Source organism: Penicillium digitatum, chromosome 4, assembly GCF_016767815.1.
Source record: "Penicillium digitatum chromosome 4, complete sequence".
Lineage (NCBI taxonomy): Eukaryota > Fungi > Ascomycota > Eurotiomycetes > Eurotiales > Aspergillaceae > Penicillium > Penicillium digitatum.
In genome coordinates, this window is record NC_089387.1 from 85761 (window position 1) to 105598 (window position 19838).

The window sequence follows — 19838 nt, forward strand, 5'->3', positions numbered from 1 at the left end:
ACAGTACTGTGTCAACTGTGGAGTAGAAATAAATTAGCCACATATCATAGCTCCAGACTGATGTCAGGCCCATTTATTTTTGCGTAGTGCTGTGTCTAAATGGCGTCAATCCTCAAACCGAGACTGGGTGTCCAACAGTAGAATATGGAGGAAATACTAGCTGCAGTCGCTATACTTCGTGTACATGAGGATATGAATAGTCGGTCATCGATGCGGACAAAGTAGCATGCGTCAAATGATTATTCACACGATTCAGGGGAGGACACAAGAGTTTCATCTCATTGGCACAACTCAAATTCGGAATGCAGTGTCAACCTTGGGCTCTTCGGATGGCCTAGGTGAAGCTGCTGCTTGGCATTATTTGCGGCCGGACATCTAGATCTCGCTAACCAAAGGCCTCTGTGGACCAGCCTACAAAGCTTCGACCAGTCAAATGTGGTTCAAAAGACATACCGACTGTCCAGGGTCCAGAGTGGGTTTTCGACTTGCTAAAATCCTCCAATCGAGGAGTGCAGAGTTGCTATACCACTAAAACCGCACACTTTCGACCCAGTCAGATTAAAGACTCACTGTCATGTGGGTGCTGCTATCCGTCCCTAAGGACTATTCCCCAGAACGTGTGTGTGCATTAGCAGACTTGAGACTGACATTGGCTCGAGTACTTGCCAGTGGAATCCAACCCTCCTAGATTGCCAAGATTGTTTGGACAATTTCCGAGTCTTCACGGGCATCTTCCACCGAGAGTGTACAGCATTCTCAAACAGTGGAGGTTCGTTGAAACACCAACATCTTTCGGTCGCGATCGCAATGGATGTAGAATGTACGCCACTACGGAGAAGTTGCTCACGGTTCTCGGGTGGGCACATTTCAACGCAAAGGCCGAGAACACGATGATCGACTGCAGGTCACAATCTAGTCACCTGTGAGTCACAAGTATTTAGTTTTGGGGGGGGGGGGGGGGGGGGGGGGGATGGAACTGACTTGACAGGGGGTTGCGTTCTTCGACATCCCCTCGACCAAAGGGCTGCGGAATCACCATTGCAATCCATCCATGCAAGGACCGGTTGAAATATGAACTCGCTCATTCTGACATTGCGCGCACAGTGGCAAGAGGTTGACGAGAACATGAAGAAAGAAGATACAGCACAATCAAAGAAAACAAAAAGGGGGTTTCAGCCGCTGCAGACCCATGAGAAGGGAATTTCTTCAGTGAAAACACCCGAAAGTGACCTTTTCAGAATGTCCTCCAGGGCTCCAGGACTGGTTGTATACCAAAGGGATGTGTGTCAAGGGGAAGACCTCTCAGGGGGACAATTGTCGTACGTGGTTGCACCCCACCCCTTTCTCCAGAGAAGTCATTTAAGTCACCGTTGCACCTTGTTTTCCTTGTTTTACGATCTATACCATTCTTATATTTCTCACTTTACTCAAAGAGCCTCTGAAACACACAAGTTCGCCGTGTCTCACCCCCGCAAATTCAACCTCGCGCTAGTGAAAAGCGGATCCGCCTGCATTGCCTCGAACAGTGGCAACAGAGTCGACACACGAGGCTTTTTGATCTTGCCTCCGATCGTCATTTTTTTTCCTTCCAACATGAATACAATTCTCGGGCTAGTCCTCGGGCTGGTCCCAGGAAGTCTGCTGAAATTCGAGTTCTCAAATTCCGATGGATCGAGACACTACTATATACCCATCATGCAAAGCTCATCTCTCCCCATGAGCGCAACCCAAGAGCACAAGAGCACATCAAAGCTACTTTCAAGCGAATTCCCACCTTCCTATAATGATGTTAGCGGCGCCGTTATCATAAACCAAGAGGGCAAACATCAATTTCTGTCACCAGAGGAAGAGGTAGAACGACAACATCGACTGCAGCAAGCAGTGCGCGAGAAGATGTTAGGGTTACCACGAACGACAAAGTTTGAATGGCACCAGGGAACATTGGAGATGTCGGGAATTACAGCAACATTGAACGAGGAACCACCATTACCGCTGTATACACCCTGAGAAGATGAGAAAGGAAATCATGTCAAGTGCAGTTTCAATTTGCAATGTTGACAGAGCCTTGGATTCCCTACGTGTGCATGAGCTGAGCCTGTACTAGTGGGCCGGGAATCAACTGCAGTATACTCTATAAAAGACTGCAGGAGGGGGATTTTAGTATGATTATGCACCAAAGGTTTGCCTTTTTTTAAATTATATGGCTGTATCCACTCTCTGTGCAAGATTACGCGTAGATGGATACGATTCTAGTTTCGGAACAGTCTCAAGCCACCTTCCTCCCGATCAGCATCATCCTCTTCGTCGCTGGCATCCTCATCGCCTTCACCGAGCAACCCGCTGGCCGTTTTACCGAGCAGAGAAGCAAAGAACTCATCTCGTGCGCGCGTAGACCAGGAACCACGGTCATCAGGAGCCATGAAGTTCTGAAGCTTTTCATGCACGTTGTACTTCATCTTGCGGCCCTTTGAAGCACGGGTATCAATGTCTCGTTTGACCTTATCGTTGCGCATACCGGTGATGGGGTGAATGGGCAGACGGGAGGGCAGCTGGTGCAAGTTGTCAAAGCCACTAGTCATGGCATCGGTCGAGGACATACGCTGCTCGACGAGATCGCGCAAAAGGGACTGGTAAAAAGCACCGTCATCGTAGAGAGGTTCTTTGTCAGATGTGCGCGAACGCTTGGAAGATCGTTCGCCAATCTCCGTGGCGACTTGCGCATCGAGAACGGCTGTGATGGTCTGTTGGCGACCGGAGGTAGAACCGAGTAGTTTACCTCTGGCATTGGGGAGAGACGCAGAAACACCACGAACTTTCGAGGACCACTTGTCGAGAATGGTGCGACGGTGCGAAATGGACTCAGACTCCAGTTCAGCCATGCGTTCCCATAGCGAGGCGGAGCTAGTAGTAGGCGAGACAGGGGAGGGTCGCTTGCGCTTTTTGCTGTCTTCTTTGGCGGTAGCATCCGCCAGGACAGTACGTAAATCCTCGAGAGTTGACCACAATGCGAGCGCAGCTGACTCTGCTGACTTGATTGCTTCCTCGTCAACAACTTCCTCCTCGTCGTCCATCACCTCTTTTCCATCTGCTTCATTCTTCGAGCCCAAGACAGCAGCAATACCATTGATAGATGTTAGTCCACTCTGAAGCTTCATCCGCGCGTTGAGGAGCGCATCAAAAGTCATACGTTGTTGCTTGACGGCCTTTCCCTTTGTAGCATCGGCCTTAGCTGCCGAGGAGATTGTCGCAGCAATAGTTTTCTGATCCGTTGCCATTAGTTTCCGAATCTCCTCGCGGTCACTGGACGGTCTGCTTGTTTTGCCATGTCGGACATCTTGGTGGGTCTTCTTGGAGCGCTTGTGCACTACCTCGTCGGCATCCTCACTTTCATCCTCGTCATCCTCTTCGCTCTCTTCATCATCATCATCATCTTCTTCATCCTCCTCGCCTCCCTCAGTGTCCTCATCAGAACTCTGCTGGGCCTGGGCATCGTCGCCGCTGGCAAGTTCTTCAGAGCCGGATGAAATGTCTGAGTCCTCGTCATCGTCATCGTCATCTTCATCACTTTCAGCACCTAGCGCTGCCCGGCTGACCCGGGCACCATCATATTGTTTCCCCAGGGGGAGGGGGTCATCTTTTCGGAGCTTTGCTTTCCTGTTTGATTATTAGCGAGTTGTTGATACTAAATCCACCCTATTTTTACACACCCAACAATCTGATAATGCTCCCTGCCTGTGGTCACTTCTTCTCTATCTTCACTTTCATCATCGCTTGATTGTTGGCCATTATCAATGTCTTCGGGATCGAAATCTAAAAGCGCGAAGTAAGCATTGAATGTCCAGTACCCAAGAGAATATGCTGATGCATCATTCTTACATACCCTTAGGAGTTGGATCTTCAAAATCAGCGAGCTGATCAGATAGCGAACGACCTGCGCGTGGTTTGCCCATGGTGTTTGGAATGGGGAGAGAAGAGAGGCAGGCGAGCAACTTTTTTTTGTGTTTTTCCGGATAACGGATTATTATTCCTATCTAGGTTTAGCGCCCGTGGGCGGTATAGGCTCACATGGGCGATGCAAAGCGTGGGAGCTTCAACTATGAAAGGCGGTCGGCCCTTTTAACTGGCAGTATCGTAGCGGATATCTTGCATTGGAACTACTTCTGCTGCTCACAAATTATTTGGTCTTCCATTTCTCTTTCTCACCTGCTTTGTTTGGCCTGCCAGTATGTTGGTTTCTCCATCTGGTACCATTGCCAGGGGCACAAGGCTTTTTTCCACCTGTCGAGCTCTTCAGCATGACAATCCTTTGGTCAGTGGTTGATCTACAGTTTGAAGCTCCAGTGATAACCTCTTGGCTCACCGATTGACTTCAAGAACCAGTCCAAATGCTAGATTGGCTAGCTTGACTTGCATTGACTAATTATGAACAGGGACTACCACGCTCTGGTACCCCGCCAACTTTCCGTTCGCGCCGAGGAATGCCCGAAAAGCGCAAGATTCGCGATGTCAAGAAAATTGTCGCAGTTTCTTCAGCAAAAGGAGGTGTGGGAAAGTCTACAATAGCAGGTATGTTGGTATTTTTTGTCACTGTCTGTGTCTCAAGCCGGGTCGCCACAGCGCAAGACCTGTGAGCCGGAACGAACAGTCGCTAAAGAGATCTAACCAGTTAATCTCGCGCTATCATTTGCGCGCCGTGGTATCAAGACTGGAATCCTTGACACCGATATCTTCGGCCCTTCAATCCCTACCCTCCTAAATCTCTCCGGCGAACCTCGCCTCGACGAAAGTGGGTCTCCTTTTCTAATCTCACTGCCATCGCAACCATAATCAAGATGCTAATGAACATTCCAGACAACTGCCTCGTCCCTCTAACAAACTATGGCCTCAAATCTATGTCAATGGGTTACCTCCTCCCCCAAGCACAAGCCGACAGCACAACAGGCGAACTACCCATGGACACCACGCCAATCTCATGGCGCGGACTGATGGTAACCAAAGCCATGCACCAACTCCTTCACTCAGTCTCATGGGGTCCACTAGACGTTCTAGTCCTCGACCTACCCCCCGGAACCGGCGACGTGCAACTCACAATCAATCAAGAAGTCATCATCGACGGGGCAGTGATCGTATCAACGCCGCAAGATATTGCACTCCGCGACGCCGTGCGCGGTATCGGGATGTTCCAGCGCATGGAAGTTCCCGTGCTCGGGATGGTGCGCAACATGGCCTATTTCGCGTGTCCACAGTGTGGGACTCAGACTCGCATATTCTCGCATGGTGATAGCCACCATCACGCGCACGGTGAGAACCACGGTGTCGTGGCTGAGTGTAAGCGGCTTGGAGTAGACTTCCTTGGTGACATCCCTCTTGATGCTCGGGTGTGCGAGGATGCTGATCGTGGGATGCCGACTGTTGTTGCAGAGGAGAGCGTTGAGCGCAGTGCGAGACGGGATGCTTTCCTTGGTGTTGCTGAGCAGGTGGCTCGGAAGATTGGTCTTAATTGGCATTAAGGCATCAAAACATCTTGCTCGGATGTAGTTGTAAACATTGTGTAATATTAAGTTAGACTTGCATCATCCGGTGGCTGGCTACTGGCTATTCATGTTCTTCGGCATTTGAGGTAGACTTTGTTCATTCTCGGAACTACTTCCATCTGCAAATAATGGTCGACTGCCGAGACCTCGCAGTTGGCTGCCAAAATTGGTTCTATCCAACACAATACTCAAAAGTAACAAAAGGAAATGGTCGCTGCATGGCGCTTCGTTGAAAGAGCCAAAAAAAAATCGAAGAAAGAAGGTGGAACGATTTGGAACGACAATCAAAAATGATAACATATAGTGGGATCTGTTCATCAATGAAAATTCTACAAGGCTTAGTCGGCGGTTTTGAAGCCTTCTCTTTCTGAGATTTCAGATCGGTGCGACATGGAGTCCTGACCAGCCGCAGAGAACACAGATGGAGTCTCTGTAGAGCGACAGCCATTCTCGCCAGCAGTTACTGGGGCAATGATACCCCGCGCGCCAATCACAGCTTGGGTGCTAGCGGTATCGGATGCCATGTTCATATAGGCAACTGAGTCCTTGTCGCCGCCAACAGTACTAGTAGTGTCCGACAGCATCTCGCTTCGGCTGGTGGCTGATCCTGTGGCAGATGCTGGTCGGTATTTGCTTTGAGCTAAGGAGAGATCGGATTTCATAGGTAGAGAGCCTGCTGCATGAACAAGGGCCCTTGTGCTGGCGTTCTCATCTGTGAATTTGTTGTTGTTTACCTCGGGCAAGATGAGGATTGGGCCAGCGCTTTTCTGCGAGAGAGTTCGAGAGACGGTCTCTAGATCTGTGGACGTGCGTTCAGTAGAAGAATCACCATTACTGAACTCTTCCTTTTTGTCCGGGCTTACTGCTGTGTAGCCATTAGATTGTGATTTGTTGTTGGTAAGGTATTGGTCTGAGGTTTTCTCGATTTGGGGATTCGTCGCCGGAGTGCTGGGCCATGCTCCAGCCTGCCCAGCATCAGTGCTGACACGGGTGGAACGTCTGCCTGATTCCTCGGCCCGCGTCTCCATTTCCATCCTGCGCTCATCATGCCTGCTTCCCCAGCCGCTCCACATCATCATGCCGTGATTTTTCTTGGCATGTCGTTTTGGTAGTACGCCAGGAGCAGCTCGCCGAGCGGCCAAGGAGCTCGGGGGGGGGCATTCGCCATCAAAGTCTTGGAAGCCATGCGCCAGCTCTTTCAGGCGTTGGCTCTGAACTCGAAGTTTCTCCTTAGCAAATCTGATATCCCATTCCTTCTTCGCGTCCAACCACATTCGGATGAGCAAGGGATTGATTGCCCCAATTTGAGCAGGTGGTATCTTTAGCACTGGATAGAAAGAGGGAGGATCTAGCGGGAACACATGCCCTCGTTTATCAATTCGTTGGCGTATCATGTATTGATGGAACGCTGGAAGAGGATCCCCGGCCTTGCCGACACAGGAAGCCCCAGGTGTGCCAGGCGGACTGTTCAACGCGGTTTCAGGCCCCGGGACATCTTCATCCTCCGAGCTATTTGACGAAGCGGCCGATAGAGCACTATCATCTACAGTCTCGACCTCGCCATTTTGTGCACGCGCCAACGCCCAAGAGCCAAACTGGGAAATGGCGCGGAACATATACTTGGCTGGTCGCGTAAAGCTCAGAGTGGGAGCAACATGGCATAAGTTGTCCCAGACCTGAAGCTGTACATAGGTTGGTTCATACTTGTTCAAAATCTCACGGGTGGGATCATATTCATCAAGATATACGTCACTGGGTGGATATGCTGTCGGATTAGCTGCTTTGTGGGCGATGTAGAATTGCTCGTCACGAAGCATCTCACCGCCGCCGGTCAATATTTGTAGAGGAGGCAGGCCACCCAGCGAGGGTTGGAGGACTGGTGAAACAAGAGGGTGGGACATGAGTTGGTTCGTCGTATACAACTGGATTTGGTCCTTCAGTTCCACTGTCTTCCCGTCCAAGACAACATGAATATTGTCGGGTTCGGCATGCAGACTAGCAGGATTCGGGGCTTGCTGCTGGCCCGGGTAGGCACGCTCGGCTGCGGGTGGGGTATTCTCATGGATAGCATAACCACGGATAGCAGTCTCTTCGGCAGTGCTGTTTGGTTGTGGAATGGCTTTTTTAACATTCTCAGCTGTCACTGTTGGTTGGCGCGAAAGGTTTTTCATTTCCAGGATATCATCGGCATTGGGAGGAGGCCAAGCAGGCGAGGGTTTATGGCGGAAGCCATAGGCCGGGATATAATCGCCCGGGTTATCCTCAATAATGCTTGGGAAAGAGTGTGTTAAATCAACCCAGGGTGAGATCAAGATGGCGCCTGCCGGCAAGGGAATGCCCTGGTCTCTCATGATGACCAGCATCGATAGAGCCAGGCCGCCACCCGCAGAGTCACCAGCAAGTATAATTTCTTTTGGTTCGTGGGACTTGAGCAGCCAGAGATAAGCCGCCATGCAGTCATGAAGGCCACATGGGAAAGGGAATTGCGGCGATAGTCGATACTCCGGCGCAAATACACGTCCTTTCAGTTTGCGCGCATGACGCTGCATCATATACCGGTGGGTGTCGACACTTCCAAAGAAATAGGCCCCACCGTGGACATATAGCATCACCCGGTTACAATGCCTGTCGGCCCCCTCCGTTTGATTGTAGTGGTTCCGCATCTCAATCCACTCTCCCTTCAGCTCTCCAGACGGCCCGCGCCATTGCCACCATTTCTCTCCTCCAACTCGTGTGACACCCTTAGGACCCAGCTGCTTTGTGACAGCGTCTGCAGCAGAGGACAAGAATTCGTCGGGGATTGTGATGGTCTCAGTTCTCACCCAATGTGGGCTCGGGACCCATTGGCGAGTGAACGCCTGAAGGTCTTCGACGGGGTGTTTAGATGCATAGAATAGAAATTGTCGAATAATTTGGATACCCTCATCGTAGGTAACATGAACGGTGGGTTTGTTATGGAGCAATTTGCGATGCAGGTACTATGGAGCATGCGCTATCAGCCAGACAATCCTGACCCTATCAGGGTATTCCTCTGCGACTTACATGACTGATGAGAGTTTGAAGAACAGTGGGAGTCAATGCCACACCTAGTGCGACTGTATTTAATGGCATAATGATTCTGTTCGTAAGGAAGAAAGTAGAAGTATGCTGGCTGTCGCAAAATCCAAGAAACCCAAAAGAACCAAAACCAATGATGAGAATTAAACGAAAGACAGAAGTGAAGGTCCGGTCGCGAATTGGGCCGACGTCATAAAAGGAGCGAAAAGCGATTGAAAGAAGGATATCCAATGAGTTGACTCGGTGAAAACAAAGAGACAGAAAAGGGACAGGGGGAGGATGATGTCATCGGAGAAATCTCGGGATCTGCGGTGCGAACATTCCAACCTCCGATCTCTTACCCCACATATCTAGGCCACCTCTTAACCTCCATCTTGTTACAAATTGCGTCTCCTCGGTCTTCCAATCCAACTAACAATCACAATATAAACCATTGCAATTATACCAGCAACAACGCTAGTTGCAATGACCGCCCCACGTGGTGCTTGCGCAAGCTTGAACCCAAGCCCAACATTGATGATACCCAAAATCATCATCAACCGTCCAAACCAGCGGTGCATATAAGCAAAAGGTCCTTTTCTGCCTGTTTTCCTGAAGAATGTGTGCTGCAGCATGCCCATAGCAGGCTGGAAAAGAACAAGGCATGGCACAATAATCATCCCCAGGATGGTATGGTAAGAATCGATTAATTCAATCTGCCGTGCCAGAGAAATACCTAGTCCAAAGCCTGCCATAACCACGGCCAAAGTGAGGAGCTGAAATGTTCCGTGAACGTTCACCGTCCATTTCGACGGGAAAATGTGAAGTCCGAGCGCGAAAAAGGGGAACATGACCACAAAAGCCAGAACCATGAGCACAGCATGTGCCGTCTTTTTCCTCTTGACTGTACTTCGGAAGGCGGCAAAGCCCGGATCTTCTTCGCTGGGGGAAATGGATGCTCGGGCCATTTGGGCGAAGGGATTCACTGAGTTGCCGCCCGTCGCTTTTTTAAGGTCGATGGTCGTGACGCCATGATCATCATGTTGGGTGATACCCTCAGATACACTGACCGAATTCAAGGCCTCTCCATATTTAACGGCCCAAATCCATGGACTTGAGGAGCTGGTCACGTTTTCTATTCCTCCATTCCATTTCAGGCAGGTATCACATCGGACACTGGCAGTGATGACCCCGTCGTACACACCACTGCCATGTAAGATTTTGATCTGGGCGTCCTTGTTGTACAATGGCTCAATTTCTCCGACACCCGAGCGCGGAGAAACGGTGACAGTGTTGCCAGACGTGTACACGATAAACATGTTAGCACCTGCCATTTGCATTCCTTGGCCCAAGGCAAACCACTGCACTTGGCGAGTGGAATTCATCTGGAAGTATATGGGACCGGAGCCCGACTTAGCAGTATTATCGGGAACATTGAAGCTATAGGTGATCTCATTGTGGCCTTGAGGATGAATGCTATGAACTTGAACTTGAGCCAGGGCAGGAATCGCCCAGAGCCAAGCAAAATTGTGGCGAATCATTGAAAAAACAAAAAATTGAGATTGAGATTGACCACTCCGATCTAACAAGGGAGTCATCCCAATAAATACCTTCCCATCTCTTTGTTGCACGGTTGACATGCCAACTGGGCTACGTCAAGCCAAGTCTTTGTGGCCGTGGCTTTTGAATTTCCCACTCACATATTTTTGGCAGACTTGTCAAAGAATTGAGATTTAATCTTACAAGATGCCTATTGGAGTAACTTAAACGTACCATCTCATTTTGTCGGTTTGTGTCTGAAGCTACTCAAGTCCAAGGTAATACAACTTTGCTGCGCCTGTCAGACCTTGATTAAGTGTCGATTCAGCCGCATCCAATATCAAGGCAACTGCAAGTCCCAATGGGTTCCAACTGGGAGGAAATATGAGTGGTCAGTCGACAGTCAGAACTGGAAGATAGCCCGAAGTCAAGGTCTACACAACTCCGGTGTGTCTAAGCTTGTGGCATATCACATCGATGCTGATTATGGGGACATAGGGTTATGCATAGTTTCAAGGTTGCTTCTGTGTTTATATCAGGTCCAGGACTTTTCAAGAAAAGGGGGAAAGAAGAGAGTAGTATAGGCATCTCATTGACTGCCCAACAACCTGTCGCATGCGGACATCTTCAATTACAGTGAAGAAGATAGCTGGGGTTTTTTACTCTTTTAGAACTTCTCCCCAACGCCAATGAAAAATCGAATGCTACATAGTATAACAACTACAACTACCGTTGATGACGGTATTATCCTTGAATCCCCCCCCCCCCCCCCCCCCCACGAAAGAAAATCTCGAGGTTTATTTTGACCGAATCATTCAATCTATCAAGTGTCCCAGGCCGTTCTTTGCAACCCCTGCAATCCTCTAGCGGCTTTGTCCCAATTGCAGAATCCGTAAGCATAACCACAAAGACCATGAATATTTTCATCAAACGCTGTGGTTACTCTCGTCGATGACACAAATCTAATTTGGTACTACGATGATCAGATTGGCCATTCAGACTGGCATAGTCGGTATTGTCAATCCACCGTAAGCAGGGCAGACTTATTCATTTTTGGTCAGCTTTAATGGCTGGGAACCCCTAGGCTCTTTCAAGCAGGTCGCAGAGAATGCAAAAGACAGCATTATACCTGCAGTGGTCCAGGGTTGCTCCGAGAGTCCAAGCTGCAACTAAAATCGGTCCAGATCAGGAAGATGTTCGCAACTTCCACGTGTCTCTGTATTATATTGTAGCTCAATATCCCAACTTATGCTACTATCCTCTTCTTCTGCCAATTTCTTCTTCTGCAGTGAGATAACGGTGTAAAGTTCTGACCGATTCCAGCAAAGGTAGGGGAATCCATTCACCCACAGGCTCAAATCTGACGCAATGAGCCTGGTTCGACGGAGCGGCCAAAATCCAAGACGAGTTAGACAGCGGCGGAGGAGTTGCTTCAAAAATGCTCACCAAAGAACACCTCAATTGCAATTGTCGGAGGCAGGATCTCTGGGCTTGCAACGGGGTTGATGCCGAACGGATTGGCTTTCAAAGTCATGGCTCCAAATCATTATGGCCTTGGTTCCTGCCTTTGACAGGTCTCTACTTCTCTTTTCTTCTTGGCTGCCTCGGCCATCTCTGCCACTTCAAGTGTTGATTATGGCAAACTATGTAGGGTCAATGGCATGAACTACTATAGTGGTGGTGCGGTCCCGACCATGGTCATCTCGAATTTCGATTCAGTGCAAGGACAAAGAGCGTTGCGGTGCCATCAAGGCTCTACTATACGCCATCATCAACAAAGCTACTTGCAGGGGTACGTTCAACGATGCAGTCCGACTTGATTCAAATTTGGATTCACAATATGCAGTTACGTTTCGGAGTGAAAGATACTATTGATTTGAAGGGACTACAGACTAGCGGCGGCAATCAGGCCTTTACGATTTGTATCCTCTGCGAAACTCTACCGACCCCGCGCTCCAAAGACTCATAGATGCGGGTGGCCATGTGCAATTTGCGAATGGAGATAATCCCACGGCTGATTGGGTTGACTTCCACGGTCCTTTCAATCTTCGAGTAAGTTCAACCATTGGAATCGGTGCTGTAGAAATGAAGTCATCGTCGTCTTAGGGGGATGGCTATCAAAGCCCCGGTGGTTCTTCATCAGGACCTAGTGCCGGTATTGCATCTTACGATTGGCTGGACATTGCCGTGAGAACTGACACAGGGCCAATGATGTATCCTGCGTGAGTCCAAGCGCAATTAGTTGTATTCTAGGCTAATTGAGGGTCAGATTAGGAGTTCTATGTATGAAGTTGCAATGTCAAATTGTTACTGGTGCGAAAGATCTCGTGGTCCACCGGGGCCCTCTTCCAACCCGTTTCTCCTAGGTGCGTCAGGGCGCCAGCGCCAGAATGAGCGCATACAAGATGAACTTTGATCACCATTCTCGAATATGTCCGCCGCATGCTGTGAGATGTCAGTTGGATATTATCTTGCCGCATCATTTGGCTTTCCTACCTTTCCCAGGACCGGCAGGAATTTTGCACCATGACCACTACCACCTGTGCAAACGAAGACAGATCTCTCTGCGTAAGTTGGTACATGATCAATCTGGTTGAAATTCAGATCAGTAGCGATTTCGGGGATAAGAATAGACTCGATGCTCACCACAGATGAATTGTCCAACGAGTCAGTGTACCAACATAGCTTGGTAGAGAAAAGGGGCGTATTCTCAAACTCAGGCAAGAAGATAGACACAAACTGCTTGATCGCATACAAGGCAGGCTCTGGGATTATTGAGCACTCCTTCGCTGGAAGAGGCACCGACCATTGACCGTCCTGGGTGAATGGAGAATCTTGCGGTGCTGGCTGGAAATTGGTCCACTGGAAACAACGCAGTCAGCAGATATCGAGAAGAATTAACTCACCGTACCTACCTTGATTCCACGATATCCAATTTTTAAAAGGCCCTCTGGAGTTCTTGGTAGAACGTAAATGCTCCCTGTGTCTTTTCCAGAAGTGTCTCGTGGTGTGCTCTTCCAGGTCATCACGGGAAATCGTTCCGGTGAGTACTTGTCCCATAGCTCAGAGTTGCTCTTGTCTATCTTAAAGGTTCCGAGACTACCAGCTGAAGACTCGAGATGATAGCTTAATTCGGGGAGAATTTGCGTCGAAAATGATCCAGCTTCGAGTTTGTGAGTAAAAAAAAAGGGGATGGGGATAGGGAAGATTCTCATGACTTACCAGCCACAACAACGGCATCCGCATCATGAATAACACCATCCTTGGTCTTTAGTCCTGTAACTTTATCTTTAGTCGGCTCGCGGTCGCTTTTCACTTTGACCAAGTAATCAACAGCTCCCTGCCGTGGCCCGAGATGAAACTTCACGCCCTTGTTGGCTGCCACTTTTTGATACTGCGCACATGCATTGCTGCACCTCACGAATCCCGCCAGAGAGTCAAGTACCGCCTCATAAGTGCTTTCGGACTCCGGAATATGGAAATTGAGTATCTTATCTTTCCAACCCAGCTTCTCAGCCCGTTTGCAGTCTGCGGGGTCACTCTTGACAAACTGTGTATCCCGTAGACCAGCACGCTGCATGTTGGCTAGAGTTTCCTTCTCTAGGGCGTCCAATTGGTCGGACGGCTGTATACGAAGCATTCTGCTATTAACAAACAGTCCGACATTTCTGTCGTCGTCTTGTTCCGTTGATTCGCGCTTTTCGTCCTCCGAAACCCACGCCTTTCGGCTTTCCAGGGCGAGACGCTGGTAGTGAATCTCTTTTCCATATGATGCGCGGAACTGATGTTGTTTGGTTAAGCATGGAAATGGGTCTGTGACAGTGGAAGTGCCTTGCAATTTTGTTGTGATCGGCGGATGCAGCTTGCACATCATCAGCTGTGGGGTCGTATCCATTTTCATCGTACTGACTTCGATCAAAGACGGTCACTTCATAGTCTGTGGGCCATGAGATATTGGTAATCTGACTTCAGGCAGATGCCTTACTTACTTCTATCTCGCAGGGCAATCGCCAGTGAAAAGCCAAATATGCCGGCTTCCATCCAGGGGTTGTTAGCACTCTCCAAAGACCGTACACCCGGATGTTTCTCACACCTCCAATAACAGCGACTGACTTGGGATCCTTCATTCTGGGCTCTGCTATCTTTGGATCTGGGGTTGTCGTGACTCAGTGAACGTAGTACAACTTGGGGGGGCTTGAAGGTCCCCGCCATAAGGCCAAGAGCTTCAAGGCTCATGAGGTCCTCACGATAGTGCACCTTGATTAGCGAAATTGACCCTTTGAATCATGTCAGAGGGGTCTAATAACATCCGTGGATGTTTTTTCGTTTCTATGTGGTATCTCTGCGTCGTGATCGGTAGTATACTTATGCCCCTAGATGGCGGAGTGGATATATTCTCGACCTTCGATAAACATCATCCATACACACGTCCAACGATGCTTATTATGTGTTGCCCTTGTTTTTTTTTTTCCTTTAAGCTACCGCAATAAAAATTATCCTAACTTTCAATTATATCAACCTTGGATTGGAGAAATTGGTCAACACTGGAAGACGATGTGTGTAGATCAGCTCTTGATGTAGATCTTTTGTGAATCGTGATTCACCAACACGCAACCGCCCGGATGGTCTAGTGGTATGTTCCATGATTGATATGCTGTCCTGCGAATCTCAACTAATTCTTAATTAGGTATGATTCGCGCTTCGGGTGAACCTGTGCGAGGTCCCGCGTTCAAATCGCGGTTCGGGCCTTTCTTAACTTTTTTTTTTGAATCCTCCAGGATTTCCAATGTGCAGAATGTCCCTTTCTGTTATACCCAAACTAAGAGGTAACCCCCCAAAGTGGATATCGGCTGCTTGCCGAAATGAAGGAGCCGGAACTCAGCCTGAAGTGACAACGCTGGATAGCTGCTGGCTCCGGCGGGTCCTGTAAACCTCAGATATTGGAACTGAGAGGTATCTAGAATGTGCCCTCTATCATAGTGAAGGAAATGGGAACCTTCTAAATTATTCATCAATCTGAATGTTGAATTCCACCTGATCTCAGCGCAAAGGTCAACCAGAGAAGGGTTCGACCAGACTTACCATTTGCCTTGACACCAACGTTGTTCTCACTATTATGGAATTAGGAGCCAAAGTGAGATCCTTTGCTACTTCTCACCGTGGGGCCAGGAAATGCCAGCCTGATAATGGTCTACGTCAAGGAAGTCAATAATATGGTAGCTGTAGTAGTAGTAGTAGATTTAATTAACGTCCGGCAGGGAGCAAGCTTTCGCTTGCTCCCGCGACCTCCCATGGGGTATTGGGACGTGCAGTGCTATGGTTTCTATAATACAAAGATCTTTCTCCACAGATTGCAGTTCATGCATTCGTAAATGCGAGGGCTGAGTAGCCAGTTGATGACGGCTGTCTCCGACGTGTGAGCCGGCCATCATGGGGATGAGGGTCCCGGGGGGTCCCGGGTGTTACGGACCTACCCGTCACCAATCAGTGGTGACCCACCGGGTACACAGATGGGCCACCGAGAGCCAATCAAGCAACCACGTGATCACAGGAGGAGTATATCCCTGCACGGGGTAGGATATACTCAGAGGGGTCGATCTACCCCGGGGGGTAGGATATACCCCAGGAGCACTGGCGACCCCAGGAAGCGAAGGATATATAAGGACACTCTCTCATGTACTTAGTTTAGTTCTTCGTCTTCAATCATACATTGTTACTTGTGTTTACCTTACGACCTTGTTGACTCACTTACTATATTATCACTTGACAACACCAACGAACAGACCAATACTGCGGTATAGATCTACTCGGCGCTCTACCTGGCATCGTTCCCTGATACCCTCAAAAGGACTTAGGCTGGATAAGACTGTGCGCAGCAACAGCTCGGTTGAGAGACAGATCATTGACGTTGGAGGACCAGCACAGGCAAGTATAACCAGGAAAGCTTCTAACATAACTGTGACCAGTTAGGCAGTGCGTAACACCGGGGGGTCCAGGTGTGTGGTGATTGGCGGGTGCCAAAAGACTTTGTTGAGGAAACAAATGAAGGAGTTACCTCGTGCAGACCCGCGAGTAGAAGCTTGTGAGCTCCAGTAGTTCAACAAACTGCTTGGGGTCCAGGCTGCGAAGGTAGGCGACTGCCTCTGTCCTGTCGGTTGGAGGTGTCGGGGGGCGTTTTGGCCAGTGTCGGAAAGACCTCTGGGTTTTGTGGCAGAGAGCGAGGTGCTCTGGTGACTTTCGGCGGCCGCATGAGCAGTCGAGTTTGGCGTCTTCGTGGTTGAACTTGCGGTGGTACCAGTCGAAGTCGCCATGCGACGAGCGGAGGGCAAGCCAGCGGTGGAGCGCTGGTCGTCGGAGTTCGAGTTCCGGCAGTGAATCAATCTCGTAGGTGTCTGACCAGCGTCGGTACCACTGGGAGAGTTTTTGAGAGACCGTGTCCCACCAGCGCAAGCGAGCCTCGTTCCGAAGTTCCCGGAAGATAGATCGGATCCCGCTAATCGTGGGTTCGGCTTCCATCCCTATAGCACTACCGCGTAGCGCGCCTTCACCGGCTAAGGTGTCAGCAGCTTCGTTCCCTTCGATCCCAGTGTGCCCAGGGGCCCATCGGAGACTGATATTGTGCTGTTCCATAGCCCGGTGGCAGGCTAAAAATGCCCATTGCGAGGAGTTAGAGGCATTCCCCCTAATACACCAGATAACGGATGTGCTGTCAATACAGAGCCAGATTTTCGACCTAGGCGGAGCTACCGCGATTGCCCGTTCGAGCCCTCGCCAGGCTCCGATTGCTTCGGCGTCGAAAACATGAGAGCGTGAGTTGATAGCGCCAGTAGACTTCCGCACGACCCAGTTTGGGTCGAAGGTCTCGACCCAGAACCCAACCCAGTCTGGGTCTGGGTCGAAACCTCATAACCCAGACCCAACCCAGACCCAGTGACTGGGGCCCCAGAAAACCCAGTATAGCCCCAGTTCGACCCAGTTTCTGCATAAATTATGGCATAAATATTTAAATAACATACTGTCATTTTCCCCTGTTATGGTTTCTACATCGAAATGCTACACTCTCTACCAACAAGGCAAAGGAAATTTTAAGAAATAACCTCGTTCTCCAAAGTAATATATCTGGTTCAAGATTAATTACTTCTTCAAATGCTTTATTTCATATGGAAAGGTGGTATGTGTTGGCTGCTGGTTTTCTCAGGCGTAGGATTGCATTCCATTTAAAATACAAAGTATACCCCAAGTTGCAGATATATATATTCAACACACATCAACGTAATATATATTTTCATCTACAGAGTAAAATAATTTTTGAATTCATTTATTTCTCTTCTTCTGTTTAATTCTAGAGCTTATATAACTATGGATAGATATCTAGTAAACTTTTATATTCAAAACTACTTACTACCTCTTAATCTACTTGGTATATGCGACTTGAAGGGAGGGTAGGAAGAAATATTTTGAGAAGGATTAATGGAACTGGGGTGGGAATTGGGGTTTGACTGGGGTTTTACTGGGTTTACTGGGTTCTTACTGGGTTAAATGGGTTATGACTGGGTCTTGACTGGGTCTTGACTGGGTTATCTCAGGGGTATTTCTTTAGACCCATATAATTTTAGTATAATAGACCAATCAACAAGAGTAGGATGATTTACTATATTTGATATATCAATATTCCTAGACACTTCTACAACTTTAGTGCATTTCTACCTTTGTACGTTAAAGAATTTCTCCCCTTACATCCATTTGTATATATTATATGTCATTCTCATGTTATGTCTCAAAGCCAACTTTCCGACTTTGCATCGTCGCTCTATGGTGGTGATCTTGACGATCTCTCATATATTTCAACTGGACAAGTCACACCATCCGCAAGTCAACACACAATCGACTCAAACTTCCGAAGACCAGATGATCCCCTCCCAATCCCCCCTTTATTGAAACGCGTTGGACCCGACCGTAGGAAAGGGTTTATTCTATACGATACAATGTCACATAACGATTTTGTGGACTGGTGGTTAGAGACTGACTACGGGAGGAAAAGCAAGCTTAAATGGGATTCGAACCGCCATACAGAGATCTGGAATAGCTACCATCAGGTAGCTCAGGGTATTGATGGCGCACCAAAGGTTATGTGCAAGCGCTGTGGGAAGATCCTAGAGCATCCTTATACACTAAGCCCGAACAGCACAGGCAAAGCGCAGTATCATGGCACATCAACCATCCAGAAACATCGGAAAACGGCTGGTTGTTTACGGTCGGAAAAGGGGAAGAAAGCGGAGATTACAAACTTCCTACAACGAGAGGTATATTTTCTATCATAAAATCAAGTAACTATACTAATTTATTATTATTCTAGGGAGAAGTTTCAGCAAGCATACCCTTCTTACAAGAAGATTGGGAGGAGGATCTCCTCCAATTTCTTACTCTCAACCGGCTCCCATTCCATCTGATCGAGCATCCATCATTCAAACGCATCATCAATAAAGCTCGTTCCGCCCCATCCCCTCCAGTGATCCCATCTGCCGATACCATCCGTCGCCGATTGGGCAGTCTAGTCAAAGACCGGCAGCAGCGTATCCTTCGTACGCTGCCTTCTGGCTCAAAGATATCCATTGCGCTTGACTGCTGGACATCTCCATTCTCGCAGGCATTTATGGCTATTACTGGCTATTTCATTGACAGTGATTGGGTATATCGTGAGGTACTACTTGGGTTTAAGCCGCTTCATGGTACACATACCGGCTCTTACCTGAGTAGTGTTCTTATAGAAACCCTAGTGGAGCACAACATTGAAGATAAAGTATTCGGGTTGACAACAGATAATGCATCAAACAACAAGACATTAGCTACTGCTCTCCAACAGGCTTTGTCAGATGATACTATTATCACCCGAATACCATGTCTTGCCCACGTTATCCAGCTCAGCCTCAATCAGCTTCTTGCTCGGATCAAGGCAGTTCCATTAAATGAATCAGCCGAGACAAGGTGGACAGAGAAGCAGTCAAGGCTAGCCCAAGAAAATGCGAAGCAAAGTCAGATCTCCTCCACACTGAACAAAGTCCGTTACCTTGCGATTTACGTCAATGCAAGTCCCCAGCGCAGAGAGACCTTTTACAATCTTCAGACAACTAATATCAAGATCGTTCCAATCCAAGATGTAAAGACACGATGGAATTCTACGTTCCTCATGCTTCGCCGGGCAAAGAGGCTACGTGCTATCTTCTCTTTATTCTGTACAGAGTATGATTGTGAGGAGATGCTACTCAGCGAGCAAGAGTGGCGTCAGATCGACTATCTTCTTTGTATCACCGAGCCCTTCTTTGATTATACAACACAGCTATCAAAGACTCGAGATGTCACTGCCCACTATGTGTTTAAGATCTACAACAAACTGTTTGATCATCTTGAGCGATCACAGGCACAGCTACGCCGAAAGCGTGTCCCATGGAAAAAACAGATGCTAGAGGCCCTTGAAGCTGGTCGGTCTAAGCTTGATGAGTATTACTCCCAAGCTGATGATCTTCGAGGGAATATCTATGCAATCAGTACAATGCTTGCACCGGTGAACAAATTCAAATTCTTCCTCTCCAGTGATTGGGATCAGAAATGGCGAGATACCTATCGACTTGCTTTTGAACAAGCCCTTGTTCCATATCAAGCACAAGTTAGAATAAGCAGTCGTGATCTACAAAGCTCTCTAACGATAGCCCATCCAAGCTCAAGGCTAGA

The 19838-nt window shown here is 48.6% G+C and overlaps 7 protein-coding genes and 1 non-coding gene across 8 annotated transcripts; 3 read left to right on the forward strand and 5 right to left on the reverse strand.

Moving 5' to 3' along the window:
- Window positions 1-1695: 1695 nt before the first annotated feature.
- Window positions 1696-2007, forward strand: Pdw03_0031 (uncharacterized protein; the record flags this gene model as incomplete). Its single annotated transcript, XM_014679013.2, has 1 exon — window positions 1696-2007. The coding sequence occupies one exon, from the start codon at window positions 1696-1698 to the stop codon at window positions 2005-2007; it is 312 nt and encodes a 103-aa protein (XP_014534499.2).
- A 242-nt stretch (window positions 2008-2249) lies between these two features.
- Window positions 2250-3950, reverse strand: Pdw03_0032 (Protein bfr2; the record flags this gene model as incomplete). The annotated part of the gene is made up of 3 exons (XM_014679012.1): window positions 2250-3654; window positions 3708-3810; window positions 3881-3950. 3 exons carry the CDS (start codon window positions 3948-3950, stop codon window positions 2250-2252), a joined length of 1578 nt encoding a protein of 525 aa, XP_014534498.1.
- A 275-nt stretch (window positions 3951-4225) lies between these two features.
- On the forward strand, window positions 4226-5510 carry Pdw03_0033 (ATPase-like, ParA/MinD; the record flags this gene model as incomplete). Its single annotated transcript, XM_014679011.2, has 4 exons — window positions 4226-4309; window positions 4431-4566; window positions 4667-4786; window positions 4852-5510. The coding sequence occupies 4 exons, from the start codon at window positions 4226-4228 to the stop codon at window positions 5508-5510; spliced, it is 999 nt and encodes a 332-aa protein (XP_014534497.2).
- A 362-nt stretch (window positions 5511-5872) lies between these two features.
- Window positions 5873-8645, reverse strand: Pdw03_0034 (Lipase/esterase family protein; the record flags this gene model as incomplete). The annotated part of the gene is made up of 2 exons (XM_066099482.1): window positions 5873-8512; window positions 8577-8645. The coding sequence occupies 2 exons, from the start codon at window positions 8643-8645 to the stop codon at window positions 5873-5875; spliced, it is 2709 nt and encodes a 902-aa protein (XP_065957209.1).
- A 323-nt stretch (window positions 8646-8968) lies between these two features.
- On the reverse strand, window positions 8969-10111 carry Pdw03_0035 (Lipase/esterase family protein; the record flags this gene model as incomplete). The annotated part of the gene is made up of 1 exon (XM_066099483.1): window positions 8969-10111. One exon carries the CDS (start codon window positions 10109-10111, stop codon window positions 8969-8971), a length of 1143 nt encoding a protein of 380 aa, XP_065957210.1.
- A 2305-nt stretch (window positions 10112-12416) lies between these two features.
- On the reverse strand, window positions 12417-14236 carry Pdw03_0036 (FAD dependent oxidoreductase; the record flags this gene model as incomplete). Its single annotated transcript, XM_066099484.1, has 6 exons — window positions 12417-12554; window positions 12606-12698; window positions 12756-12971; window positions 13025-13272; window positions 13332-13890; window positions 14099-14236. The coding sequence occupies 6 exons, from the start codon at window positions 14234-14236 to the stop codon at window positions 12417-12419; spliced, it is 1392 nt and encodes a 463-aa protein (XP_065957211.1).
- A 489-nt stretch (window positions 14237-14725) lies between these two features.
- Window positions 14726-14857, forward strand: Pdw03_tRNA120. Its single transcript has one exon. It is a non-coding gene; the product is annotated as a tRNA-Ile (tRNA).
- A 1303-nt stretch (window positions 14858-16160) lies between these two features.
- Pdw03_0037 (putative RNA-directed DNA polymerase from transposon X-element) lies at window positions 16161-16739 on the reverse strand (the record flags this gene model as incomplete). Its single annotated transcript, XM_066099485.1, has 1 exon — window positions 16161-16739. One exon carries the CDS (start codon window positions 16737-16739, stop codon window positions 16161-16163), a length of 579 nt encoding a protein of 192 aa, XP_065957212.1.
- Window positions 16740-19838: the final 3099 nt, after the last annotated feature.